Source organism: Lepisma saccharinum, chromosome 9 (assembly GCF_977018435.1).
Source record: "Lepisma saccharinum chromosome 9, izLepSacc3.1, whole genome shotgun sequence".
NCBI lineage: Eukaryota > Metazoa > Arthropoda > Insecta > Zygentoma > Lepismatidae > Lepisma > Lepisma saccharinum.
Genome location: NC_139237.1, coordinates 85489308 through 85509461, shown reverse-complemented (window position 1 = coordinate 85509461; position 20154 = coordinate 85489308). Strand labels below are relative to the sequence as shown.

The 20154-nt window shown below is 36.4% G+C and overlaps 1 protein-coding gene across 6 annotated transcripts; it reads left to right on the top strand.

The window, feature by feature from the left end:
* The first annotated feature begins 133 nt into the window (after window positions 1-133).
* On the top strand, window positions 134-18623 carry Sirt4 (Sirtuin 4). 6 transcript variants are annotated; one of them, XM_083128540.1, is made up of 4 exons: window positions 392-401; window positions 3437-3485; window positions 5470-6123; window positions 17142-18623. In XM_083128540.1, exons 3-4 carry the CDS (start codon window positions 5512-5514, stop codon window positions 17454-17456), a joined length of 927 nt encoding a protein of 308 aa, XP_082984666.1. In that variant the 5' UTR covers window positions 392-401; window positions 3437-3485; window positions 5470-5511; the 3' UTR covers window positions 17457-18623. The 6 variants fall into 6 exon arrangements, with proteins under 6 accessions (XP_082984668.1, XP_082984669.1, XP_082984665.1 ...); XM_083128542.1 differs by lacking the exons at window positions 392-401; window positions 3437-3485 and adding an exon at window positions 134-226; XM_083128543.1 differs by lacking the exons at window positions 392-401; window positions 3437-3485 and adding an exon at window positions 221-239.
* The last annotated feature ends 1531 nt before the right edge of the window (window positions 18624-20154 follow it).

The following is a 20154-nucleotide window of genomic DNA, read 5'->3' as shown; positions in this document are numbered from 1 at the left end:
ATCGTGAAAGTGGAACAACGAGGAAGAAGACACGAAGAAGTAGGATCAAATAAAGCAGTGCCGATGGCTAGAAACCGCAAAGGATAGGTGATATGAGCCAATATACAGCAACAACAACAACTCCTGCGATAGCTGTTACTGCTGCCTCTCAACATCTCGGAAGCAAGTGACAGCAAAGGTCTCTCAGGTCTCTCATGTTGAGTTCTTCTGGAGGCGTCAAAATAGGGTAGGCCTGAAAGGTTGTACCCATAGACATGGGTTGTACCGGTTGTAGACAGATTTGCTTTCAGTTGTATTGTATTTTAAAATTCATTATAGGGATGAGAAAAAGAGCCTGGAAAAAAATCTTTATTTGTATCAAACCTTACCAGTCAAAAAATAGAGCCATAGACTGATTTACAGTTAGTCTCAGACCTTGCTAGGTGTTATCAACCAAGAAATGAAGCCGTAAACTGATTATAGCCACTGTTTCGAAGTGTACACCTGAACTTTATGCATACCGTTCAATGGATTTTGACATATTGGTAACAGTAGTATAAGCCGGAGACACATTAAACTCGTTTATTTTCAAATAAATATCATTGCTACTTACCTCATATGCATACCGGAACATTTTTCAAGCTGGGAATCACTTTTTTCCATGAAAAAAGCGTTATTTTTAACATTATAATCATTTATTGGTCGTTGCTAATTCGGCGGGCAAATCTTGACTCACGTTGTCTGTCGTCAGCTGATATGCAGTATCGTCAGCTGATTTGTCGAGGTATTTTCTTTCATCGTGGAGTATATTTAACTGGGAAATCATGTATTTTTCAAGATAAATATCTCACCGACGCACAATTGCCATTACTTTCATTTGCTTGCCATACGACAACCGGATGCTGCATACGTTTGATGACGTAAGCCCCTGTCAGTGTTTCAAATCCCCCCTTTTTTAATATGCTTGCCTAATGTAACCAAACCTAACCTAACGTTATCGGAAATGGTTCGTGGGGCTACTACACTGCATGCCCACTACGGTAGTCAAGATTTGCCCACCATATTCTGTGTTATGGAAGCGAAAAAATGAGTCAAAGAAATTACTCTGAATTTTTTTTTTCATGTAAAAAGCATAATGGCACCTTGAACTATGGGAGCGATTTTACAATACAGGGAATTTCTCCATTTTGTTTGAAATTCGGCATACTCACTAATTTTGACCCCCTAATCACGAATCTGCAGTCAAAATTTGGCGCTCACACGTGGAAATAGCAAAATAATCGAAATTAAGTTCTTATTTCCACACCCTCGATTTCCGAATTTCCCGCCGGTTCCGGGCTCCGCCCCTGGGGTAATCGACCTACCACCCCCAACCGCTATCGCGGCCCCGCCTCCGCTCCGCTCCGGCTTCCCGCCTATATCTATAGACTCCCTGTTAAGGGCATGTTAGAAAGTGGCCGGATTCACCTGCCCCGAAATAAGCGCCAAATTTATACGTGAGCGCCAAATTTTAAGTGCAGATTCGTGATTAGGAGACCCAAATTAGTAAGTAACCGAAAATTCAAACAAATTGGAGAAATTCCCTGTATTGTTAAATTATACCGAACTATGTTCCGCAATACTCAACTGGGTAACATTATCGTATGGGCAAAACGGATTCATTGAAATTTCCTTCAAATTTACAGGAGAAAGTACTTACGGAAATCATTTTCTTGAGCGTTTTGGAAGTTCCTGAATGTAGATTTGATCCATTTTAATGTGAATGCGTGTTGTTTTCTGCGAAAATCTCTGTCCGACATGCTGTTTCTCCTCACGCCATTTGCTTTTTGCATGAGAGTGCAATGTTCCGTGTGTTAAGACGATGCAACAAGTAACAGTAAGTACTCGTAAATAGAGAAAATAAACATTATCTTAGTTAGAAATGCATTATTTCGCCTTAAGAAATGTTCCGCAACACGTTAGCAATGTAAAGAAGTCCGAAATATATGATTCGGAAGTGTTTTGCCCATACGATAATAGTACCAAACATTCATCTATGTTACTACTTTTAATTATGTATTTTTTGCAACATATGCACACCCACCTCCCCCTTCCCATGTTAAGGTTTGAGTATATCTTGAAGCTATGTCTTAATATGTGTTAACTTTTTTACTAGATAAAGTTCAGGTATTTTTTCTACATTCTGCCCTTTATATTTTGATGCAAAACTTTCAGGGTTGTTGATGTTCTGCTACCTTTTGCTCTATGATTCACCACATTACAACTATTTTTATTGTGACTTTTACCTATCTCTTTAACACAAAAAATATATTTGTGAAACTTCCAGGATTTTTTTTTCTGACCGTTGCATGGACAGTATATACCACACTTGTTTTGTTTTTAACTTCCTCCTTATGAAACTATTCCAGGTTACTTTTCCTTGCTCTGGGCAATATAATCCACATTTTTCTTTTATCATCAACATTTGTACTACTTTACTATACCGGAGACACCTATCAATGATTCATTTCGCAATTTTTTACATTGCTAACGTACTATTCTGCATTGCGGAACATTTCTTTAGGTGAAATAATGAATTTATAACGAAAATAATGTCTATTTCTTACATTAACGAGTACTTACTGTTGTTCCTTATTTCCCACAAACCATCCACGGGTAACCCCAAAAACCATTGACATTAGCCCAAAAATTCACGATAGCCCCACGAACCATCATGGGGACGAGGTATGTCTACTGGTTAGGTTAGGTTCCATTAGCACTCCTTTCGTCTGTCGTGCAGAAAGCAAATGGCGGCAGCAGCAATAGCGCATCGGATATAGATTTTCGTAGAAAACCACATGCATTCGCATTAAAATGGATCAAAACTACATTCCCGAACATCAACAATGCTACAGAAAATGATTTGCGTAAGTACTTTCTCCTGTAAATTTGAAGAAATCTGTCTCTGGTATAGTAAAGTGTTACCTCAACATTTCCATTTTAGATTTGGTATACTTTCCTTTATCCAAAGTATTTTCAATAACTTTGACTTTCCATAACGTCACCCTGTTGGCAGAAAATTTGTTTCTCAATTCCTTCTGCTATACTGTCATGAAATTGATTTTCTCTGTGCAAGAGGAATTACTTTACTTGGACCCACACATTGCTCTTCATTCATTAGTTTAAGAATTACATATTGCTATCAGTTTTATGCCCCGTTTCCTAAATTACAGTTCCATGTATTTTATGTCCTTTCCATGTCAAGGTATACCCGGTAGAGGCACAGTGTTCCGGATCCCACTTTAAATTGTAGGTCCAGTCCTGATTAGCCTATCTGTGCATAAAATTGACTTAAAACAACAAATCAACCAACGAACCTTGTCAAGGTGTCAATCTTCAGAATTTTTACATTTCTGAATCATTTACAAAATCACTAATTTTTGTCCACATTTTTTTATTTCCATATTCACAAATCTAGGGTGTTTGGGAAAAAGCACTTTAGTCAAAATAAGGGAGTTTTATGTCAGGTATTTTTTATGTTCATTCTTTTAATAGTAATAATAATAATAATATTTAATTGTCATTAAGCTTGTACAGCAATAGACAACGTCAAGAGTTATACATGTGAAATATATTATAAAATAAGGAGCAATTACAGAATACCTGGAGTATCTCCGATTGCTTTCAAATTTGGCATACTCACTGATTTTGGCGTCCTAATCACGAATCTGCAGTTAAAAATTGACGGTCACTTTTAGAAAATGCGAAATAAGTAGAAATAAGGGGGTCCGTGAACGAAGTAAACACTGGTGATTTATGAAGGAAACAACAATTTTTTGCAATGATTAGCGTTCAGAAACTATCTTTATGAATATCCTGAATTTTAACTTAACTATGCTTGCCTAACCTAACCTTACGTGAATGGTTCGTGCAGCAAGTATGTTTTCCAAATTTACTGAAGATGCCATATTGTCACATGTAAAGCAACGCTCTATGGAACTGATAGCGAACTTTACTTGTTCACATCATCAAACATGGCAACTATTAGTATTGATAATCATGTGCACAGTATTTCATATTTTCTAGACGTGACCGCCAATTTTTAACTGCAGATTCGTGATTTTGAGGTCAAAATTAGTGAGTATACCAAGTTTGAAAGCAATCTGAGATACTCCCGGTATTCTGTAATTATACCTAAAATAATATAAAATTATAACCCCTTTTATGTTTAAGTTGCACTAAAATACAATATTTTTAATTTAAAGAAATTCTTGAGTTGAGTACAATGGTGTAGCAACTAACCAGGCATACAGTTTATGTTTAAATACATTCATAGGCATATTTGTCACATCAAGAGGTAGCTTATTAAATAGTCTTAATCCTAGAGCTTCATAACTATTCAGGGATTTTGAGAGTCTGTGGTATTTATATGCCTGCTGTTTCCTGTAGTAGAATGTACATCTTGTCTACTTTGTAGTTGTGGCAAATTTTTGTTTACATACAACAGCACAGTGTAAATATATATATTTATCACAGTCATAAATTTTAACTTAATGAACAGTGGCTTACAATGAACTAATGGTACTACTTTACTATACCGGAGACACCTATCAATGATTTATTTCGCAATTTTTTACATTGCTAACGTACTATTCTGCATTGCAGAACTTTTCTTTAGGAGAAATAATGGATTTCTAAAGAAAATAATGTCTATTTCTTACATACGATAGCCCCACGAACCATCACGGGGTCGAGGTATGCGTACTAGGTTAGGCTAGGTTCCATTAGCACTCCTTTCGTTCAATTTAGCATATACGGACAACATCGGAATTAAAAATTCCACGGCATCTTCCACACCCGGCAACAACTTCACGACGTATCCTCGACACGTCATGTAGCAGCAGCAATAGTGCGTCGGAAATAGATTTTCGAAGAAAACCACATGCATTCGCATTAAAATGGATCAAAACTACATTCCCGAACATCAACAATGCTACAGAAAATGATTTGCGTAAGTACTTTCTCCTGTAAATTTGAAGAAATCCGTCTCCGGTATAGTAAAGTGTTACCAAACTAATTTGTGTGAGTTGGTAATTATTATCATGGCTTTTTTCTGCAGTATTAAAATTTCTTGTACATAACTGCAGTTCCCCCAAAGTAAAATTCCATATGAAATAGTACTTTGAATGAAAGCAAAGTAAGCTGATCTTATGTAATCATCAAGTACCTGACTGTTTAGATTCCTCACGGTAAACATTGTAGACATTGGAATTAAAATTATATGTATTTTTTTCAGTACACAAGACCATTTGGAACTGTTTACATTTTGCCATCATGTTTTTCATTCAGGAAAATATGAAAAATGTCCCATTTTGTTATTTTGAAAATCTTGTCACCATACTTATATCAAGTCAAATCATGTGCTTTTTTGATGAACCACTCACCCCACCTTATCCAATAATGTTGCACATTGTTTCTTTACATATTTACAGATATCTTCTCATATTTCAGGCCAACCATATAATTGCACTAATTTTGACCAGACGATAATCCATGAGGAATTGGATGAGATGGAAAACTATAGACCCACACTGCATCCACTTGAAGCCAAGATATTATGGGACCATGAACTTTGTACCAGTACACACACCACCTAAGGTTACTGAAATGGAAGCCCTGTGCGACTTCATATCATTATCCTCTAACCTGCTTGTCGTTACTGGAGCTGGAATATCAACAGAAAGTGGCATTCCAGACTACAGATCAGAAGGAGTTGGTCTTTATGCACGGAGCTCTACGAGACCGGTCCAGTACCAGAATTTTATAAAAAGTTCCAGCATTAGGAAAAGATATTGGGCTAGAAACTTCGTGGGCTGGCCGAGGTTCTCTTCGTTCCAGCCCAATCCAGCTCACAGGGTGTTAAGTGATTGGGAAGCTAAAGGGAGATTGCAATGCTTAGTGACACAGAATGTTGATAGATTGCATCAAAAAGCTGGAAGTAGGAATGTAGTTGAGCTACATGGCAGTACGCATGATGTAGTGTGCTTGAACTGCGAGTTTCTGGTGCAGAGGCACGAGTTTCAAGACATCCTGTCGCAGATGAACCCTCTTATGAAACTCGGTGCCACAATGATAAGACCGGATGGCGATGTCGATTTGTCCCAGGTAAGTTGATTGTTATCAGTTCAAGTATTAATTTCAAGTAATTTTGTTGTTCATGTACCTAGTAGGTGATCCCAACTTAAAGAGTTCATGCTGTTTCCGAAAGGTACAAGACTTGAATTATGGTCTTGCCAGAAGAGACATAACCTAGTGCACTTCAAAAGTGCCAATTAAACATGCAAAAGAGCACACAGTACAGAGCATCCATTCTTGCAAGCTTGAGTACTTGACTCATGGATTCGTTGTTTATTTCTTTGATGTCACGTAGGTAGAAATTCAGCAAGTTGTTGGTTGAAGTTCTTCTAATGTGTGGAAATGTATGTATGAGAACATTTTAAAATGCTATGTGATTTCTATGATGAAAAACTACTGCTTAAAACGTAGAGTTGGAAGTAGTCGTAAGAAATCCATATTTTTTAAAAAAAAGAGTTTTTTGCGTGGCTTTTTTGGCTGTGATTTTTTTGGCTTTTCCCCCAAAGTGTTTCAAATCAGTGAAAATACACAGGCTGGCTACTCACCGGGAATTCCGGAAATTCTGTGTGAATTATTGGCTCCGGGAATTATGTGTGAATTCTGCTTCAATTTTTCTCGATAGACGTGAAAAATTGCAACTTTTATAAATCCAAACCCCATTCAATTTATACATATTTATAAATGCCCTGAGGCAAGTTTTTACAGTTTAGCTTTTATTTTTATTGAGGAAGGAAAAAGAAAGATATATGCATGGAAAATAGAACAGAATTATCTCAATCTCTTTGCTTTGTTAGTGTCCTTTCGAGAACAATCTTTCCGACAAATGGAAGATTATTGCAAATATCTTGAAGTTTATTACGTAATTGAGTTTGAAATTCTCATTCAAAACAAATTTTTGGAGATTATTATTTATCCCGTAACGTTTGTGACTTGTGTTTGTAGATGTATTTCAAGTCTGAGTATGTGAAATAACAAATGTAAATTCTGCACCTTAAATTATTTTTAATGTATATATACCATTTAATTTAATTGAATTAAAATTTTTGGATAAGTTTGAATCACGTGGACTATTTGTATTGTTAATATATTTGTGTGGATATAGAGAGGCGGTAATACGTAAGGTTGAAATAGATAAGACATATGAGTCATTCCATGCCAAATCAACACAGATATGTGCAATTTCCAACCTGACCATCTCCGATTTTCTTGAAATTTGGGGAGTTGAAACTATGCATGGAACTTAGTAACTATGAAAAATTTTTGTCTCGTGCGTCTTGTAATTGTTAAATTATTCAACGTCAAAGTTCGCGTAAATTGCCCTTTTTGAGCCCGCTTAGCTGTACTGAATGTGCTGTACCTCCGCCACTATTTCACCTAAGAAGCTCAAATAAAGCTTATTGTACAGGGAATTGAACAAGCTTTCCAGTGATATATAACAAGCCCACCTATCGATAAAAATGTAATTTTGCCACGTGACCTTTGACCTTGAATGTCTCAAAACATGTCATCACCAAAATTCGTGAAAAAAATATATTTGGTTCCTCATGCCATACTCTAAAACATATGAAAAAATCATTTTGGGACTGCAATGGGATCAGAAGATACAAAATAATATGTGTAGCTATGTGTCTAATTACATTGTAGAATGTGGCCCGAATTTTTGGAAAGACCAACATATCCTGCAAGCCAAGGAAGGTAAGAAGTAAGACACCATTTGACAGGAGCACTGTGGTATTCAGGGCCGATTACACTATTATGCAAGGATTCGAAGGTAACAAATAGAAAAATTAAGATGTTTTGTGCATAAGGCAGCAACTTATATATTGAGGTATTTACTAAAGGATTAAAATGAGTTGAAAGTGATTAGAGATTACAATGGACAACCAACTAGAATGAGAAGTAAATTAAACAACACACTTTGACTATAACTATTTCAGTAACATAACTGGACGTTTGACCATAAATAATATAAAAATACATTACAAAACATACCAAAAATACAGTTGGTATGAATCCCCAGAATATCAAAGTTCAAGAAACATATTTCATTTAAAATGAACCTTCAAACTGCAGAAGGTATGAACAATAACTTCAAGTTCAAACTAACTGAAAAAAATAAGAGAATGCACACAGAACTTACACCAACATCAATACTGACGCACAAGATATTCGACCCTTCGTATTTCTTGTGGCGACATAACGTAAGTTCTTCTTGTTGGCGCTCTGACATCAACCTTTGTAAGGATGGCTATCTTGTCCACAACAAATATGTCAGGTTTCTCAGGATATGTAAACGAAGTGGATGGCCCATGAGGATGGAGAAAGCTTTTCCAGCTTAACCCAGTAATATCAGTGGGCTCTGATTCATGTCGCTTTCTCGTCAGTGATTCCTGTTTCATGTCAACAGAATGTGAGAAGACTTTTACATGAATAGTAGTGTGGCTATCTGGCACAACACAGTGTATCTTTTGTGTACCTGCAATTGTACGAATCTTTTCAAATCGCTGTTGAAGGAAGGAAGCCTGTTCACCGTATTCCATATTAGTGGTGAAATGAAAATAACACAATGTAATATTTTGTGAACACCATTCAAATAGCTGTATTGGTGTCATGATCTGAGAGTTGTATGAAGACTGCAAACTTGCACGGGCAGCAAGTCTCTTGACAGTACCAGCGATACCGTCACATGGTCCTTTGCCGTGTGATGTGGCAAAGAAATGCCACTCTGCCGAGACACTGAAATCAGTATAATGGTAACATATGTTAACAAAATTCTTCCGGTTCTTATACTGGGCTGCAGAACCATCAGAAAAGTAATAAATATGCTTAGGTGTTCTATTGAAGTGGGATATAAGAAACTTTATCAAATGGCACTGGAAAAGATGCACACTGACAGTATCATGCTGAAGGCATTCTGATATTATAACAAAAGAAATGTGATCTAATGCACGGATTTTTAAAATTTCTGTAATAAGCAAGAAAAGGATGAGTAGTGGCCAGTGCATTGTACGAATGGAACCCCTGTATTTCAACCTTGAAGAACAAATGCATAATTCTCTGCAAAATCACACAAAATAATGTATTCATTGTCGCAAACCTTCTCCTTCAAATCCCTTAGGAAGCGAGACTGCTGGGTTGCAATGAAAGAATGAGGCAGGAGCTGTTGCAATTTTTCTTCAAGAATTTCCAAAAAGTCTTGTACAGGAGAGATAACTGAGTGGAGAGTTGTCCTGTCTGTAGATGTCCACATGTGGTATGTTATTTCATCAATTCCGTTTACTTCAAACAATTGAGCTATTGTGCTGGGCAGAGCGGTAGCGAAGGGTTAAGAATATTCAGAGCATGAGACTCCCAGGGTTCATTCTTCTCCGCTGCCACTCCGACCAGGCACTGGGAAAGGGTAGCTGCCATTCACTATTACTATTGTTGGTAAAAAAGAATAAAAATAAATAGCTGTGAATTTATACTACAATCTATTCTAGAATTAAATAAACAAAATCAATAGGTACAACTCTCCCACCCATTTTTGTTTACATAAAAATAAAATCCCATTGGCCAAAGAAAAAAAAAATTAAAAAAAGGAAATAGCTATTTGAAATTTTGAGTTCAGTTCGTGCACGTTCCAGATTCAACTAGATAAATTTTAGGTCCACACGCTTAACTTCACATTTTCTCAGTCCGTGAGGGTCCAGTAGACGCGGGGCGATAGTAAGAAATGCCACTGGCACTACTGCAGTCGGGCTTCACTTACTTGTCTGGATCAGCTATCTCCCCTCGGCGTAGCACAACTCAATGGAAGATGAGTCCTCCCATCCACTGAACTTGTGTTTTATCCACTTCACCACATGACACAAAGGACAACGAAAGTTCTTCTCCTTCCCTCACTTAACACAATTTCACAATCCTCCTCTCGTCAGATCTAAAAACACACTCTCTGGAAAAACGCACGTTTTTCTCTTCCAGCACAATTTTCTTAAAGAAGGGGAAGAGATAGCCAATCAGTTCGTCAGTTTTATCGCCCTTTGGCTCCTCTGTCCTCCCTTGGACCAATGGTCACCCGTCTTTCATGGTTCCAATTAACATGTTGCACAAAAAGAAGAAGGAAAAAGTTACTTCTTGGAGACCCCTCTTTTCACCACACACACAACTGCCAACTCGTGTCCTTATTTACCCCTAACTGTTCCTGTATAAAATCTATGTTGAAGCTTTTGCACTCTATTATTCCATGTATAACAACTCATCACGCCTATGCACTGGATAGAGGATCCGATTATTAATTATTTGAACAAAATTATGACAATGTAAAGTTTAGTTAATTTTATGGGGGTTTGGTGATACTGGATTCTGGGGTGTCGCTGGAATGTAGGAGTTGGGGTAGCCGTACGGCCTCTCTGTCTTCTGGGTCGACAAAGAAAAAAAAAAGAAACGGTCGACTAAGAAAAACGAAGAGAAAAAAAAATGATGGGCTTGCCAATGGAAAGAAAATACGAAAAATCAATAGCATAATCTACTAATAATAACAAAATAAAGGTGCGCAGTACACTATATATTCTATTAAATGAGATGTACCAGGGCAGCTCTCACATGATGACAGGTAGCATTTTGGCTGTGCAGGATTACATATTATTTGCGCAAGACACTGTTTATACATGTTTAGTGGCCACTGTGCATCCCGTGTCAACTGTCTTATTCTCGAATCCTGCAACATTATCTTCACGTTTTGGTGTATAGTGCAAATACATACACTATGGGTACCACTTGCACCAGCCAGAATACAGTTCTTGGGTCGTAATTGACAAAATTTAGACAGACCTATTTTCAGTTCCGGATTCTCATCTTTAAATGCTCGATGCACTTCTTTCAGATTTCCTAAAACCAAATGCTTCTGCTTGTGAACCCTGGTTCCATTTTCCTTCATGGACACAAAATCTTTCTTTCCAGGCAAACATCGGCTTATGTCATCACTGTTATAGAATGCTGTCACCTCGAGTACAATATTTTCACTTAGGAGTCGTCCAGGACTAGGATTAGGGGTTTCTAGTATACCACATTCTTTTACTAACTGTTTCGCCTTCCTTACTAAATAGCTTGAAGCTTTGAATTCGTTTTCAACCTGTCGAATGCTCCAGCTTTTTGGTAGAACTGTCAATATCTCAATCTTTTCACTGTTTGTAACACTGCTATTGAATTTCTCTCTCAGTTGATTCACGATTTCGGATTCCACATTTCTTTCACAACTTTCATTTCTTTCCACATTGGATACGTACGTATTTGTCAGTACCTGAGTAACTCTCTTAAACTTTTCCTTTGGATATTGTTTTCCTTGCAATTTCTTCCTTTTTACTGGCGACTCACCGAGAAATGTAAGACTTGCATTTAATGAATCTAAAGCAACACTTGAGGCTACATAAGTCTCATACGTCTCTGATGACAGTGGACTAGAAGGGTCCTGCAATTCTGTGCTTCCTGCATCCTTGGATGTACTTGAAGATGACAATGGCCCTTTCATCTGTGAGAGTTTCTTTCGACATTTGTCGCATATCTTTTGCTCCATTCTTATACCATTGGCTATACGAACCATCCACACTTGCACATTACGTAAATATTTCTTGTATCTTTTGTGGTCATCTTCCCGGAAAGGATTACAACAGTATAGCAGCTTCTCAAAATCCATTTTCTGGGTTTGTTTTCTCACTAACAGCTTAACTGCTGTGTCCTGTGTAACTTAAAAATACTATTTCTGGAACCCTATCTACTTATTCACTGACAGGTAATATGTGATAAGTTAGGAATTCCTGCGATTGGCTTTCTTGTAATTGGTGAAAATAAAAATATCTGCGATTGGCTTAGTGACATTGTTAGCTCGCTGCGATTGGTCAAAATAAGAATGCCTGTGATTGGCTTGTTGGCATGGCAAGCTTACTGTAATTAGTCGAAATAGGAATGTGTGCTATTTGAGTAGTTAAAATTTATAAGTTATTGGAATTGACCATAAGAGCAATGAGATATTATCGAAGATCACATTGAGTGACCTTAATTACGACCATCATTGTTTAGTATATATTGGAATGATATTATTTTCGTCTCTTTCAATATAATTAACAACAAAATTACACCAATTCATTGCTCAGATTGACAAAAATTAACAAAATGTGGCTTTTATCAGTCACATAGATACACATATTATTTTGTATCTTCTGATCCCATTGCAGTCCCAGAATGATTTTTTCATATGTTTTAGAGTATGGCAAGAGGGACCAAATATATTTTTTTCACTATTTTTGGAGATGACATGTTTTGAGATATTCAAGGTCAAAGGTCAAGGTCACTTGACAAAATTATATTTCTACCCAAATGTAGACTTGTAATATATCATTGGAAAGCTTGTTCAATTCCCTGTACAATAAACTTTATTTGAGCTTTCTAGGCGAAATATGGGCGGAGTTACAGCACATTTAGTATAGCTAAGCGGGCTCAAAAAGGGCAGTTTATGCGAACTTTGACCTTGAATAATTTAACAATTACAAGATGCATGAGACTAAAAATTTTCATATTTACTAAGTTCCATGCATAGTTTCAACTCCCCAAATTTCATGAAAATCGGAGATGGTCAGGTCAAAGGCTGTGTTGATTTCGCATGGAATGACTCATATGCTTGTACCCTTGAAGTTTTGTAAAGTTTGTCTTGAAAACTGGGAATTATACTTGAATTTTATCAGAGTCCTAGAGTAGCCACTCTGGTACATTACTTGACTGCATTTTTCTTGTTTCACAACTTATATTTATCTTTCTACTGTAAAAAAATCCCCATATCTAAATTTAAAGTACAACTTTTGATGTAAAATTCATAGCTAGACGTAAGCAGTTTGCAAACATATGGCTTTTTTGAATGGATAATCTCTCCCAAATGATATCTTTTATCCCTTAAGTGTGGAATTTGTTGAACAAGTCACTATTGGAAAATGTAGGTTTTTCGTTAAATTCAATTAAACAAAATTTTTTGAAATAACACACCAATATTTGCATAAATATAAAGTTTTTATCTATACAAAGGCTTTCATATTTCACAACAAATGTAAATAATTCAATGATACACAAATACAATAATACTCAAATACTTATACAATAATACACAAATACTTATACAAGAATACCAACATACAGTAATACACAACATGTTAGGGGTGCCCCCTTCACCCACTTTTTGCCACTTTTGCCCCCGCACTATGCTAAATCGTATCTACAAAGGGAAATATACTGTCTTTACGTTTTGGAACTTCACCCCCCCCCCCCCCCCCCTTCCTTGGTTTTGGACCCCAATCGCCTCCACTGGTTGGCATGTAATTCAAGTTCATGTAGAATTTTTCTTCCTAGTGTCTTTTCATCTTCTACTTTTTCGTCTTTTTCCTCCCTTGCTACTATTTTTTGTTTCTACTACAGCTATAACTATCTCACCAAACTTCTGTGTGACTTTATACGCCACAGATGATCGAATATAGTTGAAACAAACATAAAGCATATATATGCCTTCCGCACTACAGCAGCACAATGCAGAGGACGTATATATACGCGATCCACACTTAAGAAGTTAAATTTCAGTAGGTTTTTAAATATATATATATAGATACTCGCATAACTTGAGTAGTTTTGCATACATATTTTAAAAATATAATCTAATAGTGTAATACAGTATAATTTTCAATGTTTGAAGTCCACTTTATGCACAGATAGGATCACTGGAACTAATTAGTAAAAAGCCAAAAAAGCCAAAATTTCCGGTTTCCCTCCCCAAAAAGCTGGCTTTTTTGCAACTGTATTAAAACGTGGGAAGAACAACATGTCCTCAATTTTATATACTGATTGTATTTCGCATTGCAGTTGAAGTGCAAATTTGAGAGACTTTTGCTTTCAGTCCATGACTTCAAGACCGAACTGCGAGACCATTCTCCGAGATTGTTCGCTTCAAGTATGGTCCTGCACCTTTTTTGGACATGGCCTCATTATGGGATGCTGCAGGTTTTTGCTTTTGATATTACTGTCAAGTCTTACCAACCCTCCCGGAATGGCCAGGCATCTCCCAGAAACTCTCTCTCTCTCTCCAAGACAAACTTTATCTTCTGGAATGATGATATCTGGTATTATAATATTTCCATTATTTTTAAGTTTGTCTTTTGGTATGCATTTGCCACGCGAAGAAATTTGTGATTGCAAACTAAACGAATAGAGTTCATGATATTATTGGAAGACTCATGAAAAATGAGTCATTGCTTAAAGAAGTGGGAGGAGGGAGAAATAGAAAGTTTAAACACATTGTTGCACCACACAACTGCAGAAAACAAAAAGAAATTCATTGTTGCATCATAGTCTAGTGACTTGTTTGTTTCCCTCCACCTAGTTTTGCTTTATTGTATAGATTTTGTTCATAGTATGTTATAGTGAGATTAAGTGCATTTCAGTGTTCTTATTGTTGCCATGGTCAGTTCGAGTCTTGAGAAATGAAAATCTTCAGTGACACATGAAAACGTTCATTCAATTGGTTACAGAAAAGGAGTAAGCTTGAAGTGGAATGTAGAGACTATAAAGACATTTATTGTATTTCAATTTGAAGAATTTTGTTGTAGTGTTATGGCTTCAGAAGAATTTGTTTATCTGCGTATTGAACTTGTTATGTTTACTTAGAAATTGATTCAATTTTCCAGTCACAGTAGCAATACCGAAAACAGGTAACAGCTGATATTTAGGACATTAGTTTTCCAGAACATTTTAATCTAAATGGTTGAAAGCTGTAAAGAAATCTTCTGGAATATTATCCCGTAAAGTTGGCAAACCTATCCCCACCCCAAAATAAGAGTGTTTTTGTCGGAAAGGAAAGTCTTTAATATTTGAAGAGAGAAGAATCAATATGCACCAAGCATACGGAATGTAGTGTTATCATTTTCTACCCTTTCTCTTACAGAAACATATTCATTCCTTGGGTTTTCTTCAGTTTAGAAGCTTAATATAACAGCCTGCTGGCTGCAAATGTGTTGGGAAGGGGCTAGGGAATGTCCAGGAAAAAGTCCGTCAATAGCCTTTCCTGAGTGTCGAGTGGTTTATTGCACCTGTTTGTGCTTTCTTGTCTTGAGTGGTTCCTGAAGCTGTGAGGAGGCAATGGATGGTTTTGCTTATTTGGAATGAGAAGTTAGTAGTATTCTGAGTACTCAAATCTTCATGAGTCTTTTACTGGTTCCCCTTAATTGCTTTTCAAATTGGTGTTTCTTAACAGAATCGATTTGTCATGATTTCTCTTTCACAATAAGCAGTAAAGGTGGCTCACTAACTTTTGTTTCGATGTGTACTACAGCGAACATTCACTGAGCGGTGTTGCTCCTCACCACGAGGCAACACTGTTGCCATAATTAAAAATGAGGATCACCAAAAGTATAGCTATTGTGCATGAAAAGTATTGTTTTGAGCATCATAGAAACTTTGGTAATATTATTGTTTTGTATTTTATACCAGTTTTGTATCTGTGTATTAACTTCATTGACGAGTATAAATGTGACATGATGAATTTATTGATGAATAACTGACTATTAGAATTGTATGACCAAACAGTTATTTCCTCCAGGTCAGGAATATTATTAGATGCCCTATATAACAGAGTGAGTGTAACTTTGTGGCCGGCTTATAGTTTCAAAGTAGAGAATAAATTATACAAACTGTACAACACTACCTCACAAATAGTGATCTCATTGCAGGAGGGAAGAGTACCGGAGAGGGGGGAAGGGATGTAAAATGATAATGATGTCCATCTCATTTGAATTTTGTGCTCATGTGCTGTTATCAGTGCCTGAAGTGTAGGAAAAGGAGATGGGATGATATGTAAGCATCCCCCCACCTATCCCCAAAGTGAATAAGCGTAGGATTTTTCATTGAGCAATGGCTACTAAAGAGTACTTATATCTTCCATGTTAAGGTGCTCATACCCATTGAGTTATTTATTATTAATGAAACATCAACTTACAGGGTTTATTCCGGTATAGTGTGATAAATGCAATAACCTCATGGTTGATGCACCAACCTATCATATAGAAAGTGAATTTTTGTGGTCAGAACTTCTTTATTTTTCGATGTTTTGTCACAAGTGTAGGATGTATATGTGTAGAGGTAGACAAATACAGGTCACCCAATATCAATGGTTCCTGAATTTTTAACCTTCCGGCACTCGTGCTTATTTCTGTCACATGAGTACTCGCGAGTTGTATTGTTACAACACTCACTATTTTCAGTCATACAATTGTAATTCTTCAATCAAGTAGTTTTTCTTAATATTTATTAACGCTTTTTACACTAATTCTATCAATCATGAATACAAGTAATCACAGAATAAAAAGGTGAAACAAAATATGGAATTGAAAAAGGAACACAAGAGTACTCGCGCGTTTTAAAAAGTACAACAGAGACACAATCACTGTTTCATTCTTCTGTTGCAACTAAACAAGTGACTAATAAAACAACATATTTAGTAGTAACTATGAGGAAGGACCAACAAACGAATACATTGGTGAGCAAACCTTCTCACTTTACTTTTAAAAATTATACATTGTTGTACTTTTTACAACAGCGCGAGTGCCGGAAGGTTAAATTAAGTTCTAAAAAATTATATTTTTCTTCTTTCAAGTTCTATTTCGTGAATATATTCATTACCTTCTTTTTAAATAAAAAGTACAGTACATGTTTTTGTTGTTCGTGTATCATTATATCAGAATAATTAATATGCCATTACGGTTTTCTTAACCTTAGCCTTAAAAAAAATATTGTGTGGACATAATGAAAAAATGAATTTAATAATGCAACTGTTTTTAGAACTCCTATTGTTTATTGATTTCTGTTATTGTTATTTCAGTTCTCATTGTAATTTAAATTTCTGATACAGTTTACATTGTTTAATCTTTTGTTTGTTTTTGAAAGAGACACATGTGCAGGTATCAAAATGACAAGTAAATAAAGAAATCTAAACTAACAAATGCATTTGTTATATTGTAATATATCTATTTAATTTTCAGGAGCAAGTGGAAGGATTTACAGTACCTGATTGTGAACAATGTGGAGGAATATTGAAGCCAAATATTGTGTTCTTTGGAGACAATGTGCCAAGGGAAAGAGTAGAGAAAGTCAGAAAAGAAATAGAAAAATGTGATGCACTGCTAATTGTTGGGTCTTCAATGTTTGTTTTCTCGGGCTTTAGAATAATTTTACAAGCCGCAGAATTGGGCAAACCTATAGCCATAGTAAATATAGGTGAGACTCGTGGTGATAAATTTGCACAGGTAAAGGTTAGTGCACGATGCAGTGATGTGTTAACCAAAATTAATGTGTGATAGGATTTTTAATCAGTTGTAGTGCGTTGTTACCATTGAACCGTATGTACAACTGGAAGGACTGCTTTATGGTGCAAAATGTGAAGATATTCCCTCACTTAGTTATAACAGGTCACAAAGGAATGAAAAGCTGATGCATACGATTTTTTTTATGGTGGCAAATATGATTGATTATTTGATAAAAACAAACTATATTAGAGAACTCTTGCATAGCAAAATGGTTAGCACTCAATTCATTGATCCCCATGTCATCCAATGAAAAAGCTGTTCTGTGCTTAAAGGGCTGTTGCACTAATAAAAATTATTAGAAAAGGAGTACCTCACCTATATTCAAAAACTGCGAGTTTTAAGATTAAAGTAATCATGTCACTGTATTCTTAAGAGCTCCTTACTAAAGTTAATTGACATTGAGGATTCTGGTGCTGCTTCTGTCAGCATCATGTTAGAACTTGCCACCATATTATTTCTCCACTCATAAAACAGCCATTTTGTCACTTCAAATTGAAGATAGCGCTAACCCCTGAGCCACGGTGTCATGATCAAACAACTGAACATGATTGACATGGACGTCCGCAGGAATTTTTCCTGGGGGGGGCAAAGGGGGAGGGGCCACCCCCCACTGCCCCCCCCTTTCCGGACTTCCATGATGATTGAGTCAAAACCATAGAAGAAATATATATTTCTAGACTGGATATCATATTGTGCAAGGTAGAGACTAAATCTTTTTTTTTGTTTAAATAAAAAATGGTATATGCCTCAAAGCAGAAAAACTTTAAATTTAGTAACCACTGCTTATAAGCATGTCTACAATAAACAAATTACTTACGAGTGTGCCCTTGTAGATAAATTAATATTTTATGATCAGAGCTTCTCCACGACTCAATTTCATATATTAAGTAGTGAAAAAATCCAGTCTGTTATTACAAGTTGAATCACTTGTGGGTGTATGGAACACTGTGAGTGTAAAAGAACTCAGTGTTCCAGAAGGCATCCGTTTGCAACACCAAATGTTTAATTATTTTTGTTCTATAGCAATGCCAAAAGGTGAGAAAATACCTAGCTTATCAGATTGCCACCCGCTCTTCCCTCATGACATGAAAGAATTAGTTGCAAAGGTGGAAACACTTTTCCAAGTCAATGAAACATTGTGGCGGGCATTCCAGTTATACATAACTGGTTGTTACAGAGATAGTTGTTGTTAATAAATTTTATTTTTTATTTCTGCATTTTTATTTTCTGATCCACATTTATCTAACCTTATTACTTTGATTTGTGGATACAAATCAATGTTCCTTCTGTTGTACAGCATTTTGGTATTCTCAGCATTTTTACATACAAATCAAAGTTCATGCTGATATCACAGACTACTGTAAGTGCAAGGAAGTTTACTACTTTGCACGGGTCTAAAATTTACCTTTAGATTACAACACTAATTTGTAAACTGAAGTTATGATTACATGAAGTAATAGGGTAAACAAAATGGAGAAGAAATATATGTGGCGTAATTTAAGGCTAAGTACACACAGGAGGTAATGAATTGGATTGGAAATGGAAATGTCTTAGGTCTGTGTTTACCTCTCTTGCAGAACGATCCTCATCAGTAGGTTGTAAGAAGCAGTTGTGGAAGATTACAACTCTGGAGTGATCATGTTATCATCAGACAGGAATCTTCCGTATGCTTTCAAATGATACTCTGCAAACAGGGTCTAAGATGCTGTGCTTTGGACTCCGACTGCGGGATGACATGGGTTTGAGTCCACCTGGGTTCAGTCTCTGGGTATTCGACCTGTGTATAGGACTGGTGGCAACTCACCATCATGAGGAAATAGGGGAGCTAATCCGGTTTTGGAAATCTATAATGGCAGGGGGTTCGACATACTGACCCCATGTCATCCTATTATCGGTTGAAGAACTCCACATCTCTAGATAGAATTGTGGGAGGGAGACTGTCAGTTGGGAGATAGGCCAAGGCCCTTCCAGGGCTGTCGAGCCAGGGATCATTATTATTATTATAGTGCATTATAATATTGTCATATGAGGAGAAGAACACAACTCCAAAATATGCTGTTTTTAGTTTTGTTTAAATAAACTCCTCAGAAGAGCTCTATTCGGAGTCACAGTGACATATCTCCACTTCGAATCGTTAGCAGTACAGTGGAATCGTGTATTCTCAATTTACTGGCTCTTTTTTAAGAGTTAGTCATATTCTTAAGAATACGTTATTTCCTCTCTCCTGTAAATTTAATATTGGAGTTATATCTCTCTGGTCTCATGTGATTGTATCGAGTCCACCACATGAGGTGAATATGATTATTTAGGACCAGTGGGTCTATTTTTTGTCCAACTTTTGCATTGGGGGTTCTTGGGTAATTTTTTCTGAAGAAGTTTCTGTTCATTTGCTTATCATATGTTTTGCATTGGTGCACAATGTTGTGTGCTATTCAAGTGCTCTTTCCACCGAAATAAGCAAGTGGTCCACCTGAATTGATGATTAAAATATGTGCACGTTTTGCTATAATGTAGCACTTTCAAAATGTGCCATTCTTGGGAAGCTAAGACACAAAATGTTTAATAAATGAAATCATGCAGGATAGCTCGGTAAAGGTTAATATGTGTAAAAATAGTATGTAATAATGATTATATGCAGTGTTAAAATGATTCTCTCAGGATATCGACCAGGTGAGTTGTAGAAAAAATT